At 41.1% G+C, this 23,868-nt stretch overlaps 1 protein-coding gene across 1 annotated transcript; it reads left to right on the plus strand.

The window, feature by feature from the left end:
- Window positions 1-1,294: 1,294 nt before the first annotated feature.
- On the plus strand, window positions 1,295-9,030 carry LOC122670729 (probable histone H2A variant 3). The gene is made up of 2 exons (XM_043867698.1): window positions 1,295-1,462; window positions 8,623-9,030. The coding sequence occupies exons 1-2, from the start codon at window positions 1,355-1,357 to the stop codon at window positions 8,917-8,919; spliced, it is 405 nt and encodes a 134-aa protein (XP_043723633.1). The 5' UTR covers window positions 1,295-1,354; the 3' UTR covers window positions 8,920-9,030.
- The last annotated feature ends 14,838 nt before the right edge of the window (window positions 9,031-23,868 follow it).

Below are 23,868 nucleotides of genomic sequence, written 5' to 3' on the forward strand. Positions count from 1 at the left end.
AAAGGGGAGTTCAAGCTATGCTCTGGTGGCTGGCAGATTTAAAAATAAATAAATAAAATTTGTGGGCAGCCATGGCCGCCATTAATGGCAGCCTTCCATGAATATATAAGGAGGGTTTGATGGTGGCAGTAGTAAGTGATAAAAAAAAAAAAGGGAGGAAAAGATTGGGCAGCCATGGCTGCCATGATTGTTGAAACCAAAGGTTGCAACAGAGGCGGTGCCTGGGTTTTGTTTTTTGGGTTTTCGAAAGGGAGTGGGTCACGGTGATGATAAATTTGGTTAATGGAATGAAAAAAGAGATGGGATTTGAAGTTCAGTGGAGAGATGGGTTCACTTAGGGGGTTTGGAGAAGAAGAAGAAGAAGGCGGGAAGAAGATTGGAGATGGAGATGGGGGCTTGGGTTTCAGTTTCGTATGGAGAAAGAGATGGATTTACAGGTTTAGGGTATTAAAGAAGAAGAAAAAGAAAAGAAGCAGTGGGGAAGAAGCAGGTTCGTTGGCGGCAGCCATGAAGTTTGGAGGTTTGAGCTGGGTTTTAACATCATAGAACGGAGGAGGGCAATCTTGGAAGATTACTGTCGGAGATTTTCCTTCCAAGGTCTGATTACCGTTCAAGAGGAGAGTGTTCAAACTTCTTCGTTGGCAGCAGCCATGGAGTTTGGCTACCAAGCTCTGGTTACCGCCGGCGCCATTGATGACCTGCAAGCAAAAGAGAAGAAGACACAAAAAGGGTTTTGGGCTCAATTAAAAGGTAAAATAAACTTTTGAGAGAAGTTTCATAAATGGAAGATGGATTTTGGGGAAGAAGAGGGCATTTTGGTAATTAGATTAGGTTAGGTCCTTAAAAAAAAATTGGGGGTAAAAGGATCTTTTCAAATTAGGTTAGGGCAAAAAGATCTTTTCATATTATGAACAAATAAGTCAGGACAATTAGGTCTTTCAAATTTATGAAAATAAAAGAATGGGTAAAATGGTCAAGCTTTTAGAACTTAACGGCTAAACGTAACAATTTGGACTTGTCTAGCATTAGGGGGATAAAATAGGGGTGATACGTGGAATATTGAGGGGTGGTACGTGGACTTATCAGAAACTTAGGGGATACGAGGAATATTGGGTGCATTACAGGGGTACGTGTATTTTACCCTAAATTTAACCTTCACGTTTGTTTACGATTTACAACTCCAAACTATCCTCCCCGCTCCCGCTCCCGCTCTCGCTCCCGCGCTCTTCTCCGCTCGCTTTCTCTGTTTCTCTCTCTTTTCTCTATTTTCTCTCTCTCCGACTGTTAATGTATCGTGATCGTTTGGCGGATCTATATTTCGAAAATCGTGAGATTATAATTTGTGCAGGTAAAGATGTCTGGGAAAGGCGCTAAAGGTTTGATAATGGGGAAATCGACTGCTCTGAACAAGGACAAAGATAAGAAGAAACCTGTCTCACGTTCTTCTCGAGCTGGCCTCCAGGTTCTTTCTATATCTCTGTCTTTTCTGGTTATGTCTGTCTTCTATTTGTTGGTTTTTTCGTCGGCTGAGATTGAGAAAGATCCACTAATTCATTTCTTTTGTTTTGGGTGGCTATTCGTGAATCCTCTGGTTCAGAATTTGAGGATTGTAGCATCTACGATTTTATGTTATAACCAAAACACCAGTGGAAAGATGGTAGTGTGATTGAATAGTTATTTGAAGCATGAAAAGATCATACATTTTTTAAATAGAAAAAGGTAGAATGTGGGTTGTAAGATCCAAAACATAGTTATTTCTTTCTTCTCTTTTCTGGTGTTTTGGAGTGAATTGGTGATGCCATAAAGTTGGAGGGCATTAGAAGGAGACATTAAGCTTTATCAGAAAAAGGGACAAAGATGTGAGACTGTAAATAACTTGGGTTGAAGTGGTGAGGAAAGACATGGGTGTTTGTGATTAAATGAAAGCTATTGCTTTGGATAACAGTGGAAGTGTGGAACTTTGATCAAGTTCAAGCAATTGGAATGATACACAAATCATTTTAGTTGTTGCATTGTCTTCATCCATCACATGAGAAATTAAGAACTGTGCTTGTAAAATTTTCTAATTCTTGAATGTTTCAATTTAAAAGTAGTTTAATCATTTGAAGTTATCCCATTTCACTTTGCCTTAAATCAATACAACCAGTTGGCTCAAAATTGTGTATTCTTGGCTGATTTACTGAGAAGTTAGGGTTGTAAATATGCAAGATTCTTAATCTTTCCCTTTTTAGAAGGTCAGGTAGGGCCCGAGCAAACCCAGTCTTCCAACGTAAAAGTGAAATAAATAAATAGGAGTTCAAATTATGCATTACTATCTTCCCCTGTAGGTTGTGTGTGTGTATATGGAAATCCAATTTCTTATTATTCATATCAGTAGGAAGGAATGACCAATGCGCCCTTTCGCCATGCAGAAACTGAACCTACAATTAGGATCAACAACAACAATTAAAGCTTCTACAAATGCAGATAGACTCAACGTATCGAATGACTTACTGTCATTCTCTTTCAGATATGAATATATTTAATTCAGAAGGGAATGTTCATTGGAAAAATACATAAATAAATAAATAATGGCTTCGAGTCAATAAATATTGAGGATATAGACTTAGGACCAAATTTCATTAGGAGCTCAATTGCAAAGTTCGGGGCAGCAACAGCTCCATCCGGGGGGGGTCTGCAGTTATTGTCATAGTAAATGGAAAGTATGACGCTCAAGTTTAAGGCCATGATTCCATGCAGGAAGGGCTCAACAAGCTCAGGGCCCTAGGAGTCATGATAGTGGCTCTGATTCCATAATCATCCACTTTTGACTCAGTGAAAGCCTCCATTACTCGGTCATGAATGTTGGGTAAGGACGTGAGCAGGGAACTTCCAACATCCACAGAGCATAGTCTGGACCTGTCGCTTCCTTTATTAGTTTAGCCATGTCAGGGGAGATGCTGTACTTAATGATCAGATGCTGTACTTAATGATCAGGGAGCAGCTTTGTGACTTGACGTTAGTTTCCATCTCTCACAGTCCATACCTGCCACTTATTTTGGGCTGCCATTATTCACTGGGCGGTGCTCTAAAGCTCCTTGAGAGCTGGTGTTCGGCAACAAAAAATCTTCGTCGTGTATGGGCCCTTTCCTAGTGTTTTATTGTTAAGTATAGTTGTGATTTTTTTGGCCTCAAACGTCTTCGCACCACAAGGCAGCCCCGTCCTACAAGATGGACCATTCCTTTCGGTCCACCATTTCAACATGTAAGTACACAAAAAGACTCATTTTCTTTTTTACTAGATCCGATTGGCCCGAGTCTAGCAGTTGAATGAATAGGAAAGGAAATGGTTTCGAACTATCTATGGGGTATTAGGTATCAAGATTTGGATATTTATAGAAGAGGTTCATTTTCTTTTTGTTGCTGCATGCCATTCTGTTTGCCGTCCTTTCTGAAGCTAGGTAAACTTCCTATATAAAGTCAAAGTCCAGGAACTCTATTTAAAGGACTCACTTCTGAACAGAGGGGTTATGCAGAGAGGGGGGGGGGGAACTTAAACCTTCTATATGCCAGAATGGAAGGGGAAAAAGAGAGCTTCAAGGCAGTATTAGATCTCCGACTCAGGGTCTGAGACTGATTGGCTATTGTGTGGGTTTCAGTACCAGTCTCTTTGAGTTCAAAATTTTCTTAAATAATTAATCACAGCCGCAAAACGATATTAGACAATCTCCTAACCATAGTTGTCAAGCGCCTAGGCGATGCCTAGGCGTCCAGGCGCTTTGGTCGACTTGGGCGCCTTGGTCGCCTACTTGGTGTTGTCTTGAATTTTTACCCTCTCCAACGCCTTGGGTCGCCTAGCTGACGTGACAACTATGCTCCTAACCACCACTGTGCCTTAAATGACTACCTCTGTTTTCTCCATCAGCAACTAAACTTCGATCTCAATCACCATCCCCCTCCTCCCCTCCCCCCTCCCCCCTCCCCCCTCATTAAACCCATCAATACAGCCAATGGAATTGGTCACAGTCAACTTCTGTGCACCTTATAGTGACATGAAAGATCCATGTACAAACAAGTTTCATGTGTAATAAATGTGAAGTTGAGGAGAAAATGTATATTTTTAATTTCTGAATTGTGACTAGACTCTTTTCTGATGCATTTCTTAGCTAGTTGCCCAAAAAAAATTAGTTAGGGGTTTTTGTGTAAAAGTCTCCTGGGACAAATTTACTGCTTTAATGAATGCCATTGTTCTGATTCTTTTCTTTTTGTGGTAAGAGGAATGCAAAGACATGTCTTCTATGCTACTATTTTGGGTTTGTGGTTACTGCAATTCATGTGATTATGGCTTTCTCATGTATTGCTCTATGTTACCGTGTACTTCTGTTTGCTGTGTTTAATATTATTGCCAACTTCTCCATTAAGTTATCATCTATCTTGGCACTGTGCTCTTCTCCTTGAAGTGAGCAATTCATGTCTTTTCTTTCTGAATGTTTGGCATTGTTGGAAATAATTATCCAAAACATACATATCAATATATATGTAACTAGGGGAATAAGATACTTATATGAATTGTAGACAAACCAAAGTTGATGTCGGCAAACTCAAGCACCAAATATAGCGTCACGAACCTAAACTATGTTGATAAACTTAAGAGGCTTAGTCGTGGCAATGGACACTTTCCTTAAGACTATAGACGTTCCCTATGGCGCAAGCCAGATTCTTGCGAATGAGTGTCCGAGATAAAACAGCCCTCAGGCCCCTCCAGTAGTCGTTGCACTCGCTTACTGGGCCACCTCAGAACACTTAAGAGTTGCGCTCAATTGGACAAAACAAAAAGTTAATAGAAAACCAAAACAAAAGAAAAATCGGGGTTGCCACCAAATTGTTTTAGAAATAGGCAACATCCTTTCTCTATATATAGGAGAGTAAGAGACACCATTAAGGGGTATCTCCAAGAGACATGCCCTAACATTATGCCTTTTCCCAAAAAACTTGTTTGTTGATCATTCAAACATGTCGTCTAATAGTCACACCTATTGGTCATTTAGGTGCCTATTGGTGCCTATTAGTAAGGATGTCAAAATGGAACTGAAACCGAATATTGGAATTGGAATTGATCGTTTACGATTGAACCGAACCGCACCGTAGAAAAATGATCCGGTTTTGATTTTATAGGTTCTCTTTGCGGTTCGGTTTTGATTTGCACCGCAAAACCGCAGTTCTAAACCAAATAAGAAACCGGAAAAACCGAATAGAAACCGATGCCTCTTACTTGAATACTAACCCATGCATTAATTGGATTAATTAATAATATAATAATTAATTTAATAAACATAATTATTGCATCATACTTGAAAACATAAAATAAGTAAAATGTCATGGGTTAACTATATATTATATGTGTTCAAGTGTGAATTGAAAATTATGGATGATGTTAAAATGGATTAACAAAATCCTACTTTTTAATAGAAGAAATAATTTGTTTATCATGTAAGAGTGGAGAAGAAAAAAAAAAGGATAAAACATAGAATAAGAAAGGAAAAGAAGGGTGGTGAAGATGGGAAGTTTTATTTTTTTTATCACATAGGCATGGGAAATGATGAGCGAGGAAGACTGGGAGAGAATGGGGAAACATGAGAATATAAAGGCCTTGAAAATCGAGGTTGTCTTCATTACTGTTTCCCAAAACGACACTACACAAACTGCATGTAAACCGGTTGCGAATCAGATAACCAAAACCGAATAGAAACCTCTAAAACCGGACTGCATGCAAAACGATTCTGATTTTGGCTGATTCCTATTCGGTTCGGTTTTGATTTCACCTTATCAAAATGTAAACCGCACCGCACCCGAACCAAATAACCAGAATCGCACCGTTTGACACCTTTACCTATTAGGAAATGACATAATCCTGTAACACACCTTTTATAAAAATAAAATAATATTTTGGAATCTTTAATTTTAAAACCATTAAAATTTCCAACAAGCATTGATGGGAATGGCAATCCCATTAATTGATGGTACTCCAACCAAGCTCGTGAGGTGGCACATTAGAAGATGGTCCTGCCATATCACAATTTGGCAAGCTTCCATGTTCATTGTCTTCTGACAATTGTGTTCATTTTTCCCACTAAGCTAATTCAATTATCATTCATTTAATGTAACTTTAAATACAATATTGATTACGATGGAAAGATCCAATTGATTATATGGGAGGAACCTTGACCAGGCATAATTTGAACTAAATGACCCAACTTGGATTGAACAGTTGCTAGGATTTTTCTTACCTCTAAGTGGCAAATTCCAATCCAACCAAAGTCAGATTCGGCCTCTGTTGAGACTTTTACATCCTCATAGTTCTTGAGTGGCATTGTGTGTGTGTGTGTGTGTGTGTGTTTTGGATAGGTTGCATTGTGTGTTTTATGCATGTTATATGTACAAAAAAGGTTGGGGGGGGGGGGGGGAAGGATGTAAGAATCTCTCTCTGGAAGCTTGAGATAATCTAATGGTTGATTGAAGAATCTGATCCCTTCCCTTGGAAGAGATCCTGAGGGGGTGATTTTCAGTCATTTCATTGCTTTTGAAGCTATGTTAAGCAACTCTGATAGGTTTAATTGTACCTGTAGATGAATTGGTGTTGCACAGCATCCGAGTTAGCTGAAAATGAGATCTTGTATTTGGTGCTGGAGGTGAGCATGCTAGATCCATCTTTTGGACAGATGGTGGGGAAGACACAGAAATGAGGGGCTGTATCAGGAATGAGTCCTGGGGGATACTAAAGAAGAAGAAGATGCATGGGACAATGCTTATGATGGAATATTACTTCCAGGGAACCTCTCAATTGGGGATTGGAGGATGTTAACTCAAGGAATTTGACTGAATAGGATAAAGGCCAAGAGAGGAGTGGCTGCTGATTTGATACCCCCTTGTTTGTTGGTGGAGCTGCTGAATTGTTGATGTTATTTCATTGTGGGGTTCTTTCATATTGCTGATGTTATTTCATTGTGGGGTTCTTTCATATTGTTGGTTGGTTGTCTTTTTACGTTTTCCATCTCCATTTTCTTATGTTTATTTATTTTTTTATATTTTTATGAAAGGGTTGGGGCAGTTGGGGTTGCAATGGTTGAGCTTCTCTTGCCACTTATTTATTAGTCATTTATTTGGTTGTGCTTAGAGTTCTTAATATTGTCTATTTTTTATCAGATCCATCATCCCCATCTCTCCTGGAGGAATGCTTGTTGCATACGAAAGGAAGCATAAATTCGAGTCCTTAGAATGTTCTTTTGGCATGCTTTTTCCTCATCTCCAACCATTGCGAAGCTCTAGGCAAGCCAGGATCCTTTCATAGTGGATTTTATTCATCTTCAAGAGTCTTGGACTTTATGCTTCCCTGTCTCAATTGAGTGATTAAAATTGGTACTTCAAGTTGTATTCAAAGCAACAAATTTTGAAGGTGCCTAAATGTTTGATGTGGGGTGCGCATTCACAGCATCACTGTTCTTAGCAATTTGAAGTTGGTCTTTGAATTAATTTATCTACTGATGAATTATGTGGTCTACTGAAGTTGCAAAGTCCGAAGATCTCTAAGCAACTTTTTTTGTGATGACTATAGAGGATGAAAAATTATTCTTCTCAAAACAATTGTAGGCCACACACTTACTGTTTTCCTCTTCCAATTATAGTCCTGATTCTTTAGAAATTGAAATGGGAGTGATGTAATCGAGATCTAGATTTTGTATCTTGGGTTGGAAAACAGGTGACTGTTTAAGCTTTTATGTTATTTAGATTCTTTGACTATAGAGGGAGTGATGTATTTGATGTATGACAACCTGGGATTTTGAAAACCCAAGGCTTCTATGCTGAAGCTTTCTTGCCTGGAAAGATTGTTGGCAACCCTTCTAGTATGGGCTGAAGAGATTATGAGAAATTTTGGTTTGATGGATCAAGAAACTGAAACCAGCCATAGGTGGGTCCTTAGTTATTGATTTGAGGCTTGATAGACGTATACTGTGAGTTTCTTTTGTATAGGTTTGTCTAAGGTTTCTGCTGATGGCCATGCCATAGGTGGATTGTTAGATAAATCTCTTGTGGACTAGTGTTCTCCTGATGGCAATGCCAAAGGTGGAGTGTCTAGTCATAGGCTGTTTTTGTTTTTGAGTCTGGGTATGCCTGGACTATAATCCTGTACATCATTTTATATTATTTAATATAATCTTTTGCTGGTCTTTAGCAGAAAAAAAAAAGATCAAGAAACTGAAACCAGTAAAGCAGTAACAAATGGGGTAAATGGTAGAAGATATACATTGGGTTTTAGAGATAATGAAGCTTTAATTTAAAAATTGTAGGAAAGATGAAATCAAGTACTGTGATGGAGCTTTGGATATGATGACTGCGAACACTAACTACAGGAAGTCGAAGCAAAGAAAATACGGAGATCACACGTCTTGGCAAAACTCCTGCTCTAATTAGGACTTTGTAATACTTAACCAAGGCATGAAGACTTCTAGAATCACTTGACCCATAAATAAAAGAACCCAAAAAATCAAATTATTTTGTTGCAATGAGCCATTGTTGCATGTTTATATTATGCATCTATCCCGAAATGGTGCTGATCCAGTTTTTGTGCACATGATATATTTGCAGTTCCCAGTTGGTCGGATCCACCGTCTACTGAAGTCAAAGATTGCAGCCAATGGCAGAGTGGGAGCTACAGCTGCTGTGTATTCTGCAGCAATCTTGGAGTATCTGACTGCAGAAGTGTTGGAGCTAGCAGGTAATGCAAGCAAGGATTTAAAGGTAAAACGGATTACTCCCAGGCACTTGCAGCTTGCCATCCGAGGAGATGAAGAACTCGATACTCTGATTAAAGGAACAATAGCTGGTGGAGGTGTGATCCCACACATTCATAAGTCTCTCATCAACAAGTCTTCAAAGGACTAATCCTTACCTCGTATCCCATGCATGCTGTCATCTCGGGGGAGTTCATTAGAGGATCCATCTAATCAGCATGTACATCTGTGAAAACTTCTATGGGTGGATTTGTTCTCCTTTTCCATGGTTATAACAATTAACATTAGTGTGTTCCCTAATAATATATATATATTTTTGGTGGCAGAAAGAATTGGTTTCATCTCCATCCTCTCCATTTGAATGGAAAATTCTAAAATATGAATGATATGACACCATTGGGCAGTGGCTATATTTTCGCTGGGAAAAAGTTTTTCCCACAATTCATGTGTGCTATAGCCCTCTAACATGGTTTTTTTTTTTTTTTTTTCGATCATGTGGACTCCATGTGGTTGATAACCATTCTTTGTACAGTGCGGAAGATTCCCTCCCCCCCTCCTCCCCCCCCTTCTCCTCACAATGGTGTTGTGGGGATCGCTCTCCTAGGTTCTTGGGAGAGGTTCTTTGAGCAACTTGTATAGAGGAGTGCACCAATGAGGTGTGGCAAAATGATTTCACACATAAGAGGGCAGCAAGATCATTTTTAGTGTGAGGATGAGAGAGAGAGAACCGTATTGTGGGGATTGCTCTCCCAGGTTCTTGGGAGAGGTTCTTTGAGCAACTGCCATGGAAGAGTGCACCAATGAAGTGTGGCAAAATGATTCCAGACATAAGAAGGCAGCAAGATCATTTTCAGTGTGAGGATGAGAGAGAGAGAGAGAGAACCTTTCCCTTTTAGTAGATGTTTGTTTTGGCTTTGGAATATTTTGATGGTATATCAGGTATCATCGTCAATATAAACTAATTAAAAGGCATCACCATCGTTCGCTCTAACTCGTTCAGGAGAATACTAGAAATCCTATAGAATGAAGCTTTTTTCACTAAAGATCCACTCTCTCCCTTAACCCTCCCATCTGGCAGCGTTGTCTAGGTGGCCACGCTTTTCCTTTTGTCCGTGGTTATGTTCCTGTTTTCTTGGATAGCACACTTCACACTTTATCCCTCACTTTATTTCCACTTTTACTCCTGTTACTTTTCCACTCCCTATCTTATTTTGGAGAGTTTACTCCTTTTGTTGTTGTACTATGGCATCTAAAGGGCAAAAACAGATTGGTGGGGCAACCCCACGGTCTCGCTTTTCACCCCTGTTCCGCCCAAGGTCGACGTCGTTAAGAGTTGAAGATGTCGAAGGCAAAGCTCCGAGTCTAGAGGCTTCTAAGCAACTTAGGTCTTCGTCCAAGCATTCGCTCAAGATCTCTGAGTCTAGCAGGACAAAACCTTCCCTTGATCTTCATGCTCCAATCTATGGATGCGTCATAAGTAATTTCTCCCCTATCGAAGACCACCTGGGCAATATCCTAGTATCAAAGTGGGGCAAAATGGGCGCCAAGGCGGTTTGGACTGAAGAACAAGGGCATTTCACTGTTGAGTTTAGCACTACAAAAGAGAGCGACTGTGTCTTCAAAGCATCCCCGTGGTGGTATGAGTGCTACATCCTGCATCTTCTCTCGGTCAAGCCCAACTCTTCCCTTTTTGCTTTACAGTTTGAGCATCTTCCAATCTGGATTCAAGTGTACAAAATTCCCCCAGACTGCTTTGTTAAGGATTTAATTTTCGGTGCCATAAAAACTCTGGGCACCCCTTTGGACATTGACCTCAATTGGGAAGCCAATTCCCTACCTCCCCACATGGCGAGAGTTAAAGTTTCCTTTCCCAAGCGCAACCCTGTGTGTTCGGAGGTAATATTTTACGATTCTGATGGAAAAAGCTTTCCTGTGAACCTCAGCTTTGAAGTTTATTTTCTCTGCTCTTGGTGTGGGCGATTAACCCATAAGCTTAATGACTGTTATGGTTGGAAGTCTTCCAAAAATTGTCCTCTTTCCAAGGAAGATCAAAGGATCCTGGAACTCTTTCCCTCCAATGCTGCAACTTCCATTTGCAATATCATCTCTATACCCCTTAGGGCCAACCTTGTGTCTCCTACTGTACCCCCCTTGAAGATCCCAATCTCTGCTGCTGCCCCATCTATTTCTGCCGGGGGGGGGGGGGGGGTGTCCCATCTCCACAGTCCTGTAAACAAGGTATTGACTCCTGCCTCTACTGGTTCCCCTTCATCTACTGTGTCCACGGCTCCCTCTAGCAGCCCTGACTTTTTCTCGGCTCTCCCTTCTCTTGCTTGTTCTCTACCCTCCCTCTCATCCCCTTTTACAACCTCCTCTTGTGTTGTTACTACCGATCCTTCTTGGCAAACCGATTCTTGCCACCTGGATTGGTCGGGCCCATCCCTACTGGACCCCCCCTTGGACACCATTTCAATCCCACCACTATCTTCCATTTTGGCTGATTTGTCACCACCGTCCATATCTGATCTATTTATTTCAAGTCCTGGCCAGTCTCCAATTACTGAATCTTTGCCACCACATGCAATAAGCCCTCCCCATTTTGATCCTACTCTTTGTGCTTGGTCTAACCAAGATTCTTACCCAAACACCTCCCTTGCCAATCCTATAAACCCACCCAACCCTACCTTTCACTGTAATCCTTTCTCTTTCACTAACCTGCTCCCTCACACTCACAATCATCTTTGCACCTTCTACAACCCCACCTCTGCTCCCTTTTTACCTATATCCTTTTCCATTCCATCACCTTCTACCCCTCCTTCTGTCCCCCACATACCAGACCCCAAAACCCCCTCTCCATCCCGGCCGATTGTTGTTAAAATTGACAGGTGCTGTGACAGATGCTGTAAGAGGTACAAATCTCAGAGGGTCAAACTTCCTAAGATTTCCATGGCCATACGTCCCCATTCTATACCAGTGTCTTCTCCTCCTGGGGACAGGCTCAACCAGGATCGGGGTTGTTTTGTCAAGGACCAAGGGTCTACTGAATCTGGCAATTCCTCCTCCTCTCCAATGACTGGATCAAGCTGAGAATTGAGATTATCAAGATGGTGGATTCCCCTGAGGCTCTATCCAAGAAATTGAGAGGTTGGCTCTGTGAGTTAAAGTCGGACAAGGAATTCCATGCTTCTTCCCAAAAGAAGAGATCCATTCTTATCTCTAAAGCTGAGAATGAGGGACACCAGACAATGCATCGCCAGACTCGTGAGGCTGCTGATATTCCTTCCACTTCGGTAATCACTTATAATCCCTACAAAGCTCTCTCTTCTTTCCTTACTGTTTTTATTACTATATTGTTGTCTTGCTGTGTCTTTTTATTTACTCTTAACACTAAGTCTGTGCATCAATGAAGGTTTTTAGCTGGAATATTAGGGGATTGAAATCCAAATCAAAGTCCACTTTTCTCAAACTTTTTTTTTTCACAAACATAAACCGGATATTTTCTTCTTAAGTGAAACTAAAGTGTTGTGTCCTGATTTTTCTTGTCTCCCCCGGACTCTGCAACATCTTAGATCTCTGGGGTTTCAAGGTGGTTCTGGTACTCGGGGACTTGGGGGTGGTTTATGGGTTCTGGGGAGACCTGACATTTGTGTCTCTGAAACACTTGTTTTCGAGAGATTTATGGCACTGTTTATTTTGGACTCCACTGTAGGATGCAATTGGTGCCTAATTTGCCTCTATGCCCCACCTCAGCCCAATAATCGAACCCCATTCTGGGCTTCTTTAAGCTTTTTTCTTCAAACGCTATCTTGTCCATTTTTTATTGTTGGGGACTGTAATGAAATTCTTAACCAGGATGACAAATTTGGGGGATCTCCATTTACCACTAAATCTCCATCGGCAGAAGCCCTCTCTACCATGATCACTGCCTATTACTTGGAAGAGTTGAATCCTGTCTCCAACTGGTTTACCTGGAGGAACAAACGTAAACCTCCACACTGCATTCTGGAACACTTGGATAGGTGCCTAGCTAATAAGTTTTGGCTTGCACTTTGGCCCTTTGCCTCACTCCAGATTTTACCTGCCATAGGATCTGATCATTACCCCTTACTGTTAGACACCACCCCACAACTCTGGTCTTTTAAAAAATTATTCCATTTTCAAGTCGCTTGGTTAGTTCACCCCAATTTTGACTGTTTTCCTTCTATGGCTTGGGAAAATGCCCCATCTACCAATCTTATGACAAAAATTACTGGTTTTACCCATCTTTTAAAAAAGTGGAACTTGGATGTTTTTGGACGAATTGATTCCATTAAATCTAAAATCACAAAAACAATTTCTACCCTTGAGGCTGGTTCACCATCGGAGGAAAACTCAAAGATGTTGAGCGAAGCTTATTCAAATTTGACTCGAATTCTCAATGCTGAAGAACTTTTCTGGTTTCAAAAGTCTAGGGAAAAATACATTGTTTAGGGTGATCGGAATACCAAGTTTTTTCATGCCATGGCCAAACATAATCTCAGATCGAACCAGGTTGTCGCTCTAAAAGATCCTTCGGGCATGGTTACCTCTAACCCTCCTGAAATGGCCCATCTTTTTGCACCCCATTTCCACTCAATTATGACCTCATCTCATCCACTCGACCCTTCTTTTGTGGAATGCTTGTTTCCCCCTCTACCTGGAACCACCCCACTATCCTCATTAGGTCTGGTTCTGGATATTTAGGAAGTCAAATCTGCGGTGTTTAGTATTGGTGCTTTTAAAGCACCGGGGTTTGACGGCTTATCGGCTGGGTTCTATCACCACTGTTGGGAGTTTATTCAATCCGACATTCTCTCTTATATCCAAGACTTCTTTTCTCACTACCACCTCCCTGTTGGCATCAACCATACTCTTATTGCTTTGATTCCCAAAAATAAGTCATCTCTAAAAGTTGAGGATTACAGACCCATCAGTCTCTGTAATGTTTCATATAAAATTATCACAAAAATCCTTGCTACCCGTCTAAGGCCTATCCTTCCCCTTTTCATATCCCCAAACCCGTCTGCTTTTGTTAAGGGATGCCAAATCACTGATAATATAATTATTGCCCAAGAGATTTTTCATTTTATGCGACACAAGAGAAAGGGTAAAACTGGGTTCTTGGCACTCAAACTAGACATGTCAAAGGCTTATGATAGGGTTGAATGGAGTTTTCTTCTTAAGCTTTTTCAGTTCTTGGGTTTTGACGGCCATTGGACCCAACTACTTTCCACTCTTTTGCAATGCTCCTTCATCAAACTGAATGGCAGCTCTTTTGATTATTTCCAACCAACTCGGGGTCTCAGACAGGGATGCCCACTCAGCCCCTATCTGTTTCTCCTTACCATGGAATGTCTCTCTCGTTTGTTGCAAACTTACAGAGACATGGACCTGTTTAAGGGTATCAAGATCTCACGATACGGACCTGAAATTACTCACCTCTTTTTTGCGGATGACACACTTCTTTTCTGCCGGGCCACCTTAGAAGATGTTCACACTCTTAAGGCAATCATTAACCTTTTTGAGTCTCTGTCAGGTCAACAACTTAACCTGGCCAAAAGTAGCATTTATTTCAGCAGGAATACTCCACCCCGGCTACAAAAAGACATCTGCAAAGCCTTGGACATGACAGTAATGAGGACGGAGTCTAAATATCTAGGCACCACATTATTCCCTACAAGATCTAAAACCCATTGTTTGGAACCTGTTATAAACCGGGTACAAACTAAATTGGCTGGTTGGAAAACCAATTTTTTGTCCCAAGCAGGTCGACTTACTCTTATCAAATCGGTTCTTCATTCTATACCCACTTTCCACATGTTGTACCTTCTTTTTCCGAAAACACTTTGTTCCAAACTTGATTCTATTAGCTCTGCCTTTTGGATGGGTAAACCATTGCCCGGAAAAGGGCTATCCCTCATCTCTTGGGCATCTATCTGTAACCACAAAAGTAAAGGGGGTCTGGGTCTTCGCTCTCACTGGGATCATAATTGTGCCCTCCTTTTGAAGTTATCTTGGCGCCTTATTACTGAACCTCATTCTCTCTAGGCTCAACTTCTTAAAGGCAAATACTTCCCCAACCACTCTCTGCTCAACCCTAGTAGATCTTCACGACCCGGATCGTGGACTTGGAATAGTATCCGAATCGTTCTCCCAACTCTTAGGAAAATGGTTCGTTGGCAGATTGGTAATGGGACTTTGATTGATATTTGGGATGACCCTTGGATCCCAACATCTTCTTTCATCACCTGAAACCAAATTGCTCCGAGGAACCCCCTCTTCAACAATGTAAATGAACTTCTGAACAATAGATCATGGAATGTACCATTGCTCAATTCTCTATTTCCTTCACCCATTGTGCAGAATATCATCTCAATCCCAATATCAATTCACCCTTTTATTGATCACATTTTTTCACCCATGTCCAAGACAGGGAAACTCACAACCAAAACTATAGCATCTTTCCTCAAGTCTCACCCTACATCTCACCTTTTACCGTCGACACGCTGCTTTTGAAACACAATTTGGAAATTGAAAATACCACCCAAGTTTCCCCTCTTCCTATGGAAACTTTCAATGACGGTGTACCCACAAAATCAAAACTCTTTTGGAAAGAACATGATAGTATTTTGTGTCCTTTGTGTCGAACTGCACCTGAAACTCCTTGGCATCTGTTTTTCTCCTGTGAGTTTTCCAAGCGAATTTGGGCAGTCATTCCACTCGGTATCTGGACTGAAAACATTATAGGAACCATTATGATAGAAGCGTGGGCCAACCTAGTACAGGTGGGGGGGGGTACTTCAAAATATCATGTAATTACTATTATGAGCATTGTGGCCATTACTTTATACTTCATTTGGACTCTTCAAAACCAAGTCATTTTTCATGGCCGACAGGTTAATCCCTATTTTGTTTTAAACAATATTTCCAGATGGATTCATTACTTAAATCTCTGTCACTCTGAGACTTTCATTGAACCTAGCCAATGCTCTAAGGACAAATCAGCCTTATCCTTCACCCCGCTTTCCCAGTCCTTCTACATGAGTTTGGTTGATACAGAGTCCTGTATTATAGTTTCGGACGGAAGTTACTGCCCATTGACTAATCAGGGCGGACGGGGGTGTCTTGTCATGAATAACCAACAATTATTTGCTTCTTCTATGAATTATAGTTCTGTAGGGTCAGCACAGGAGGCAGAGTTGCGAGGACTCCAAGAAGGGCTCCAAAAGGCATTTCCATTGGCAGGACGAAAAATGATCGTATGGACTGACTCGCAGGAGATCACGAATTGGCTCAATTGTCCTGATAATCATCCTTGGCCATATCAGTTTTTTACATGGTTATATGATATTTCACATCTCATTGCAACTATTGGGTCTGTAATAATTTTAAAACAACCTAGATCGCATATTGAACTTGTAGATAGGCTTGCTAGATTTGCTAGGATTAATTCAGCATCTTCGGACTGTTTGGATAACAATGTTCCTATTATGTTTTAATTAGAAGTTGGTATTTTCATCAAAAAAAAAAAAAAAAGGCATCACCATCTTGAATTAATGTTTGGGTTTTAGTGTTTTACATTGATTGTTTAGAAATGTTGAACTTCCAAATGGAAAACACAAGGAAAAATTAGCCATATTTATATTATCATCTCTGTAGCCAACCAGTTGTGATATTGCAGGCTCTTTCAGGTACTTTTAACTATTAGTCGAGGACTCCGTGATGTAACTTTGATTTCTCAATACGTTCACTTCTTGCTCCTACTGGAAATTGTTTCAGTTTTCCTCCTATTTCCTCTTAACATATTTAAGTTTCAATTTCACAACTGGAAATTGATTACCGGGGGGGGGGGGGGGGATTGGAATTTGGGTTATTGATTTTAAGCCGGAAAAATTGGCTGGTCCATTTTTCCTTGCATTTACTGGGTGTATTTTAAATATGAAATCCAATGATGGCTTGTATTAAGATGGTTGCTAAAGAGTTTATAGGGGAATCGAAAGGTATATGTGATGCCCCACAAAGACTTGGTGGTGGGATGATAAGGTCCAAGCAGCCATTAAGATTAAAAAACTAGTTTTAAGACATGACAAAGGACTAAAGAGGTGAAGGATCTAAAAAGATAATTTTGCTATAAATCAAACCAAGAAAATTATGGGGAAAGAAAGGACAAAGAAATATGAAGATCATTATCATAATCTGGATGCAAAGGAAGGGGAAACGCTTTCTTTAAGAAAGCTAAAATGAGAGAAAGGCAAACCAGAGATTTCGATCATGTTAGATATATTAAAAGTGAGGAAGTTAGAGTACTAATAAGGGATTAGGACATTAAGGAGAGTTGGAAAGAGTATTTCTAGGGCCTACTTAATGAAGACCTAGAGTAATATAGTGTTGTAATGCTGCATTACTCATCTTGATATCACATGTCATGTACATATATATAAATATACGCGCAAAAATTAGGGTGTTTGAAGTAAAAGAAGTAGGCAAGGCACCAAGCCCAGACAGGGTCCCAATAGAAGTGTGGAAGAGTATAAGAATGGTTTATCTTGGTTAACCAAGCTATTTATTAATATTATGACCACAAAGAAACTGTTAGATGAGTAGAGGATAAGCCTTGTGGTCCCAATTTACAGAAATAAAGCTGGTATTCAAAGCTGTAATAACTATAGAAGCATAAAATTAATGAGTCATACGATGAAGTTATGGGAGAGGGTTATGGAAACCCACCTGAAAAAGGAAACTACTATTTCGGAGAACCAACTTGGTTTTATGCCAGAAAGATCTACGATGAGACCTATTTTCTTACTTAGGAGACTCATGGAAAGATAAAGAGGAGGAAAAGAGGGATCTCCATATGGTCATTATTGACCTAGAAAAAGCCTACAATAAAGTCCCTAGAGAGTTAATCTATGATATACTAGAGAAGAGAAGGGTGTCAGGTAAATATTTGGACATAATTAAAGATAGTTATATATATATATATATATATATATATATCCAACATCTCATATTCATGTCTCAACACATATCCAATTTCCACATTTTTGATTCATCATAAGAGTTCAACATATAATATCTCCTACAGCTCTAGCATTCAACATGATAGCATCCTATCATTGCTAACCTTAGACTAATATTCATAACAAGAAATAATCTAAGTAAGCATTCATAGTGAATATAGCATGAAGGCATGTTATCATAACAATGCATGCATGTTATACATCATTCACCAATGAAAAACATTTCCAAATTAAAATCAAGTATCTAATTCACTCACCAAAGTAGTTGTTCTAGAAGATCTTATGTTTTCTTATGCGTGTACGCCCTCACTACAGATGGTAGTCACCCTAGAAAGTCCATTTATATGTGTACATTAGCTAGTAATGGGTCCGGGTCAAAGCCCTACGTCAAACTATCAAGACAACAGTGTTTTAAGCCCTTGCGGTAGGTCACTGCAGTAGGTGAACCCATCTACCATAGGTCCTACGGTAGGTGTAGGCAGACCTGAACCCTTGTCACTTTTATTCCCTGTGGTAGGTGTCTGCACAGACTGCAGCCATCCACCATAGTGGCTTATTTTATTGTTTTTCAGCAAAAGCCAAGGTTGTGGGTGGTGCTCGAGTATGGGAGCTCCAGGGCTTCAATTGGGGATGTGTTCTACAAAGTTGTCAATTAATAGGGTCTTATCCAATTAGGGTTTTACAAGAATTGGGTTCTTCTTCAAGAACCCTCCAATTCGAAGATCCATTAATGGTAGTTTCATGGTAATTGAGTTATAGAGCTGGGAATTGACCAATTGGGATCATCAATTGGTGCTTCTAGCATCTAATTGGAGGTCTAAAATCAATAGAGCAAGAAGCCCTAAGTTCTGGTCAAGAATTGAATGGAGTCCAACTAAATTCTAAGGGAAATTGCATAGAATTCACATGGAGTAGATTGCTTATAATGGAGATTAGCCTAAGACAGCAAGAGGGAGGGCTTCTACAGCAAGAGGGAGGGCTTCTAAGCTGGGATTGGACTTAATTCCTCACCTTCCACGAGCTCCAATGGTGGGAGATTAGTGATCAGTCAATTGGAGTGGAGGATGAGCTAAAAAATCAGCTCCAATGGAGGTTGGGGCAGCAAGAGGTGAGCTCTCTCCTTTCTTCTTCCTCATCTCTCCACATTCTCTCTCCTCTCTTAGGTGTTAGAAGTGAGAAGAAGATTGGAGTTTTACCTAATTTGGATAACGATTCTAGGGGTTGTTTGGTTGGAACTTGATTCAAGGTCTTAAGAGTAGTTAAAACACACCTAGGCCCGAATGGGTCCTAGGTTAGGTGCCTCAAGTGTTAGAATAGGTTAATTAGGTTAAAGTGGTCTAGGAACACACTTGCGGTTAAGCCCCAAGCTCGAGAGTGTGAGTGAACCATAATCGAAAATCTCGGTTCTGGGGATTTTAAGCCTCTGTGGTAGATGTTTTCATTTACCGCAGGGTGCCCCGATAAGTGTCGTAGTGAGCAAATCTTGCTGAATTGGACTCCAAAATAAGTGGGGTTTTCTCCGAGGTGTTTTTTCATGCAATGGGGTCATTCTAGACAACCCATATGACCTAAGTGCATGTGATTTAAGGTTTGAATCATCTATTTAAGTGATGAGAAAACTTACCTCTTAGACCTCCGGAAGTAGCCTTGGCATGAAATCTAGTTAGTCTATTGCCGGTCCTACATTAAAGTTTAAATTAGACCCGGATTTGGGCACGGGTGTAACATGCTTATCTTCTTTTACGTACCGACGGAGGCGGCCAGCCTAGATCAGCTCTTCAATCTCTTCTTCCACTGCAAATAGTCTTCTGTGTCGTGTCCGTTATCCCTATGGAATTAACAATACTTCTTTGAGTCTCTTTCTTTGGGCTTTGATTACATAGGCCTGGGATGTTGAAGAAGTCCTTGATCGTGAATCTACAAGGGGATTTTGTTCGGTAAGTGTTCAACGGCGTATACTCAGGGCTTCTCGCCCTTCTCCTATCTTCTGGTCGATTAGACCTTCTCTTCTTTTCTCTACTACTCCGATCATCCTTCTCATGTGAGGATCTCTTCTTCTCTTGGACTCCCTGGTCCACTATCTTTCGAGCCTCCAAGACATCAACCATGTTCGTAAACTGGTAACATCTCTGTAGCAGCTCTGTCATGGTGTTAGGGTGCTCTAAAGCCATAGATCAGATGAGCTCCTTCTTTGTGATGCCGGTATAAAATGCGTTGTATGCCATGCCATTGTCTAAGTCTTTGATGTCCAAAGATTCTTTGTTAAATCGTGTGACGTAGTCACAGATGGACTCATTGTCTCTCTACCTTATCACCAAGAGGTTAACGAAAGTTTTCTTTTGCTTGATGCTGCTCTAGAAGTGCAGGACCAGGTCCTTCCTAAGCTCTATGAATCTCTTGATGGAACCTGACTTCAGACATGAGAACCATGTGGTCGCTACCCCCTGCAGAGATGTAGGGAAAGCTCTACAAGAAACCATGTCACCCCAGCCGTAGATGGCCATCATGGCGTTAAAGTAGTTGATGTGATCATTAGGATCTATTGTCCCATTGTATGGTATGAAGTTAGATGGTCTAAATCTGTGCGGCAACTCGGCATTTGTGATTTCCTTTGAGAATGGGTGATCTCTCGGGAAAGAGTGCCCGGGTGGCAACGTCGACTTGTCGAGGCTCTTGAGTTGTGCATCAAGGTCTCGTATCCTGCTCTCCACATCTTAGTTTGTCAGCCCACTAGACAATATGATCTGCACACTGGGCTTGTAGCTTCGCACGTGGGTCTTTCTATGATAGTCGAGCGGGTTGCGCCATGTGGGGTTTCTTTCATGCTCTCTAGGCCACATTTTTCCTGTTTGCATGTTCTGGCTTTCTACACGTTGCTCCTTAAATTGGGGTCCTTCAATTATGTCTGAGGCCATAGTCTAGTTGTGGGCTCCATGTTCCTTAGAGTGAGCTTGCATTATTGGGGAGTGCATAAGGAGTGTCTCCGTACGGACGGTGGGAGTTATTGTCTCGAGGTGGGATGGCTGTGATGACCCTGCTCGACTCTAACGTTCAGGCCAAAGAGCCGCTCACATCATGGGCACTTATAGATTTTGGGTTGTAGGTGGCATCTGCTGCGAAGGTACCATAGGAGGTGGTATGGGGAACCTGACAGGGCTTCCTTACTTAACAATGTCCCTGAGGAAGGCATTGGTCTGTAGGACTTGGAGCTGCAAATCTCGAACTTGCGCGTTGGTGGCTGGAGCATCAGGGTCCAACATCTCTGGGATCATCATAGCCGGGATAGCCGATGGTGGTGGAAGCTCCTCCACTGCTAGGACGGTGTGTGCTCCTAAAAGATCGCCAGGGACTAGTGCTACTAGCTCTGTGGCCGGATCTTCTGGGTTTATCTGTGCTCTACCTGTGAAGCTATCCTCTTGGGGAGAATGGTTCCGCCAACATTTACCCTGGGAGGACGTCCACCACCCCTCCTGTGGGAGGAGCTAGGTTACAAGTTCACTGTTGTCTCAATCATTGATAGAGGGTGATCAAGTGGGTTAGATTACAAGTATCGTTCCCACAGGCGGCATCAATCTGTTGCATCAAGAAACCTCTGGTGGGACCTCCAAGAGTGGAACCTGCATAGAGTAGAAAACATACAAGGGAGATGAGTACCGGTGGGATGCCAGCAAGGGACTCTCTGATGCCTAAGTTAGGTCTCTCTAGCAAACAGATGAAATAGTAAGAGTTTCTAGAGTGCGATCCCCTTGCATGGGGTGTTACCTTCCCATTTATAGGATTGATCCCTTTGGTTTGTCATGATAAGGTAGAGGTCCTGATGTGACTAATGATGGAGCTCTCCTATCGTGAGGAGGAGGAGTGTTGTGCTATATCGGGAAAGGCCTCCTACATCTTTTGGTGGGCATCATTAAATGCTCATAAATGCAGTGGAGGTGTGGAGAGTGGCTTCCTTCACTAGATCGCCACATTAGATGGTCATTGATGTGCCAAGGCCCCCTGCAGAACACTTACACCTAGGGAGAGGTGATATGATAAGTCATATAGAGTTGCCTTTGATAGGCTAATTGACCTGACAGGTGTGCCACCTTCTTCTTGCTTCTTTGAGGGGGCCTCTGGATTTCTCATCTACAGATCTGGGGCAGGTATTTCTTTACCCGATAATCCCAGCTGACTGGTCTTGTTGATACCACGTGTTAAGTTATCGTTGAGTGGCCATTATATGGTATAACTGTGAAACCCACCTCTAAATCGCGTCTAATCGAACTTGTGTAATGCCTAGTTCAAGTTCAACTACTATATATGCCCCCGTGATAAGGGCATTGTCTGTCTAGGAAATTGATCAATTCCCCATCTCACTAACATAAGACTCTGAAGAACCATCTAATATAGCCCTTGTGGAATCGGAAGAGCCTGGAGAAACCTCACACATAGCCTTTGCATGCGAAGGGTGTGGGACAGAGCACATAAAGAATCTATCTATATCAGATGCCGAACAATAGGTAATAACCCTATCTAGTTATTCAAATAAAATTCCTTTTTGTAATCCGTGCTGATCGATCGTGTTTATCAGAGTGCTACAATAGATTGGCCGTGTCAGCTTAATATTCAGTTTTTACCCTATGGGCCCTACTATAAACCCCCGTGTCGTATATCATTACGATCCAAATAACACCTAGGACATAATATTTTGGTTTCGGCATCAAAATCCACTTAAAACTTAAATCACTTTTCAACAACTCATTTTCTTATAGCCCTTAACCAAACATGCCCTAAGGGCTATGGTATATATATACAACACTTAGCTTTGAGAATTCATTTCTTAAAGGCTATAGCTGAAATCGATTTTGGAAGGAGAAGAAGCTAGGAGAGAGAGAGTCTGGAGACCCCCTTGTTTGGGTTGCGTGCTACCAATTTCTCTTTCCATTTGTGTAAATCATCAATAGGTAACCTCCCAACCCCTCCCATGGCTTTCAATTCTATTTTTAGTCATCTATTAAGCTCTGTTGTACTGTTCTTGAGTTGTTACAACTTAATTCTTCAAAATCCCCTTCAGTTCATCCCAATTCTTGCTTGGAATTGTAATTGCATGTATGATCCTTTGATGATGCATGCATTTAGTGCAAATTAACTTAAAACCTATGTTCGCAGTCTCCCCTAATCTCTTTGGACCCTCAAAATGGGTTTGGAGACCAAACCAGCCAAATTCTACAAAAATTTGGGTTTTGTCAAGGACCTGGATGGAAAGGGCCGGACGTCCGGACCTTGACAGGGCCAGACAATCTGGGTCCTTATTGTGTGGTGTTTTTGACCTAGTTTGGGCTGGGTTTTGGATGCATGCCCTTTGTGGTCTATTCTAACCCCCTATAACATCTTACTAGGGCCTTCCTACTACCTTGAATTACCTCTTTGATTTGGGGAAAACTCTTCTAATTACTTGGCTCATTCCAAGGTCTAAGGTGAGTTAGGATTTTGAATTAATTTCTGTGTTCTTATGTAATCATGCTTGTATTTGTGTGATCCTCATGCATACACCATAGACAACATCTAATTTTTGTCTCTCATTATATGATCATGCAACCTATTATTAGTTCTAGGTTCCATTTATGATCAATTAGAATGTTGTAAGCTTTATATGTTTATCACTATTGCTGAAATTATGTATTATGAGATGATGACTACTTGTGGATGCTTCTATCAAACATGTTGGTTATGAAATCAGAATCATGGATAATTGTTAGTAAATGATTTATGTCATGATGTGCATATAGAACAGTTCCTGTGTCCTTGAGTGGACGTGCATATGAAACACGGTGCACTCTTGGATACATCATGTCATCATTTAGAAAATGCATGGTTAGCTTGAAAATGCTAAGCTACAACCCTTACCAGCAAGGGTTTTGGTGCTGGGTAATCAAGTACCCTATGGTTGGAGTAGGGGGTATACCAGGATCAGGGTATTCTCGATTATCTGGGTCTGTCAAAAGGTTTGGTACTGGGTGCCAAGCATGGAGGTGGGCTCTTTATGGTAATGGTTGAGAAAGTATTGCGGCAATGAAGGAGAA

Source organism: Telopea speciosissima, chromosome 8 (assembly GCF_018873765.1).
Source record: "Telopea speciosissima isolate NSW1024214 ecotype Mountain lineage chromosome 8, Tspe_v1, whole genome shotgun sequence".
NCBI lineage: Eukaryota > Viridiplantae > Streptophyta > Magnoliopsida > Proteales > Proteaceae > Telopea > Telopea speciosissima.

What these genes read in the sequence shown, in the direction of transcription:
- LOC122670729 (XM_043867698.1), top strand. Translation starts at nt 1,355, where the DNA reads ATGTCTGGGAAAGGCGCTAAAGGTTTGATAATGGGGAAATCGACTGCT. An exon ending in CTTCTCGAGCTGGCCTCCAG is followed by an intron (nt 1,463 to 8,622) that starts GTTCTTTCTATA and finishes ATATATTTGCAG; the next exon opens with TTCCCAGTTGGTCGGATCCA.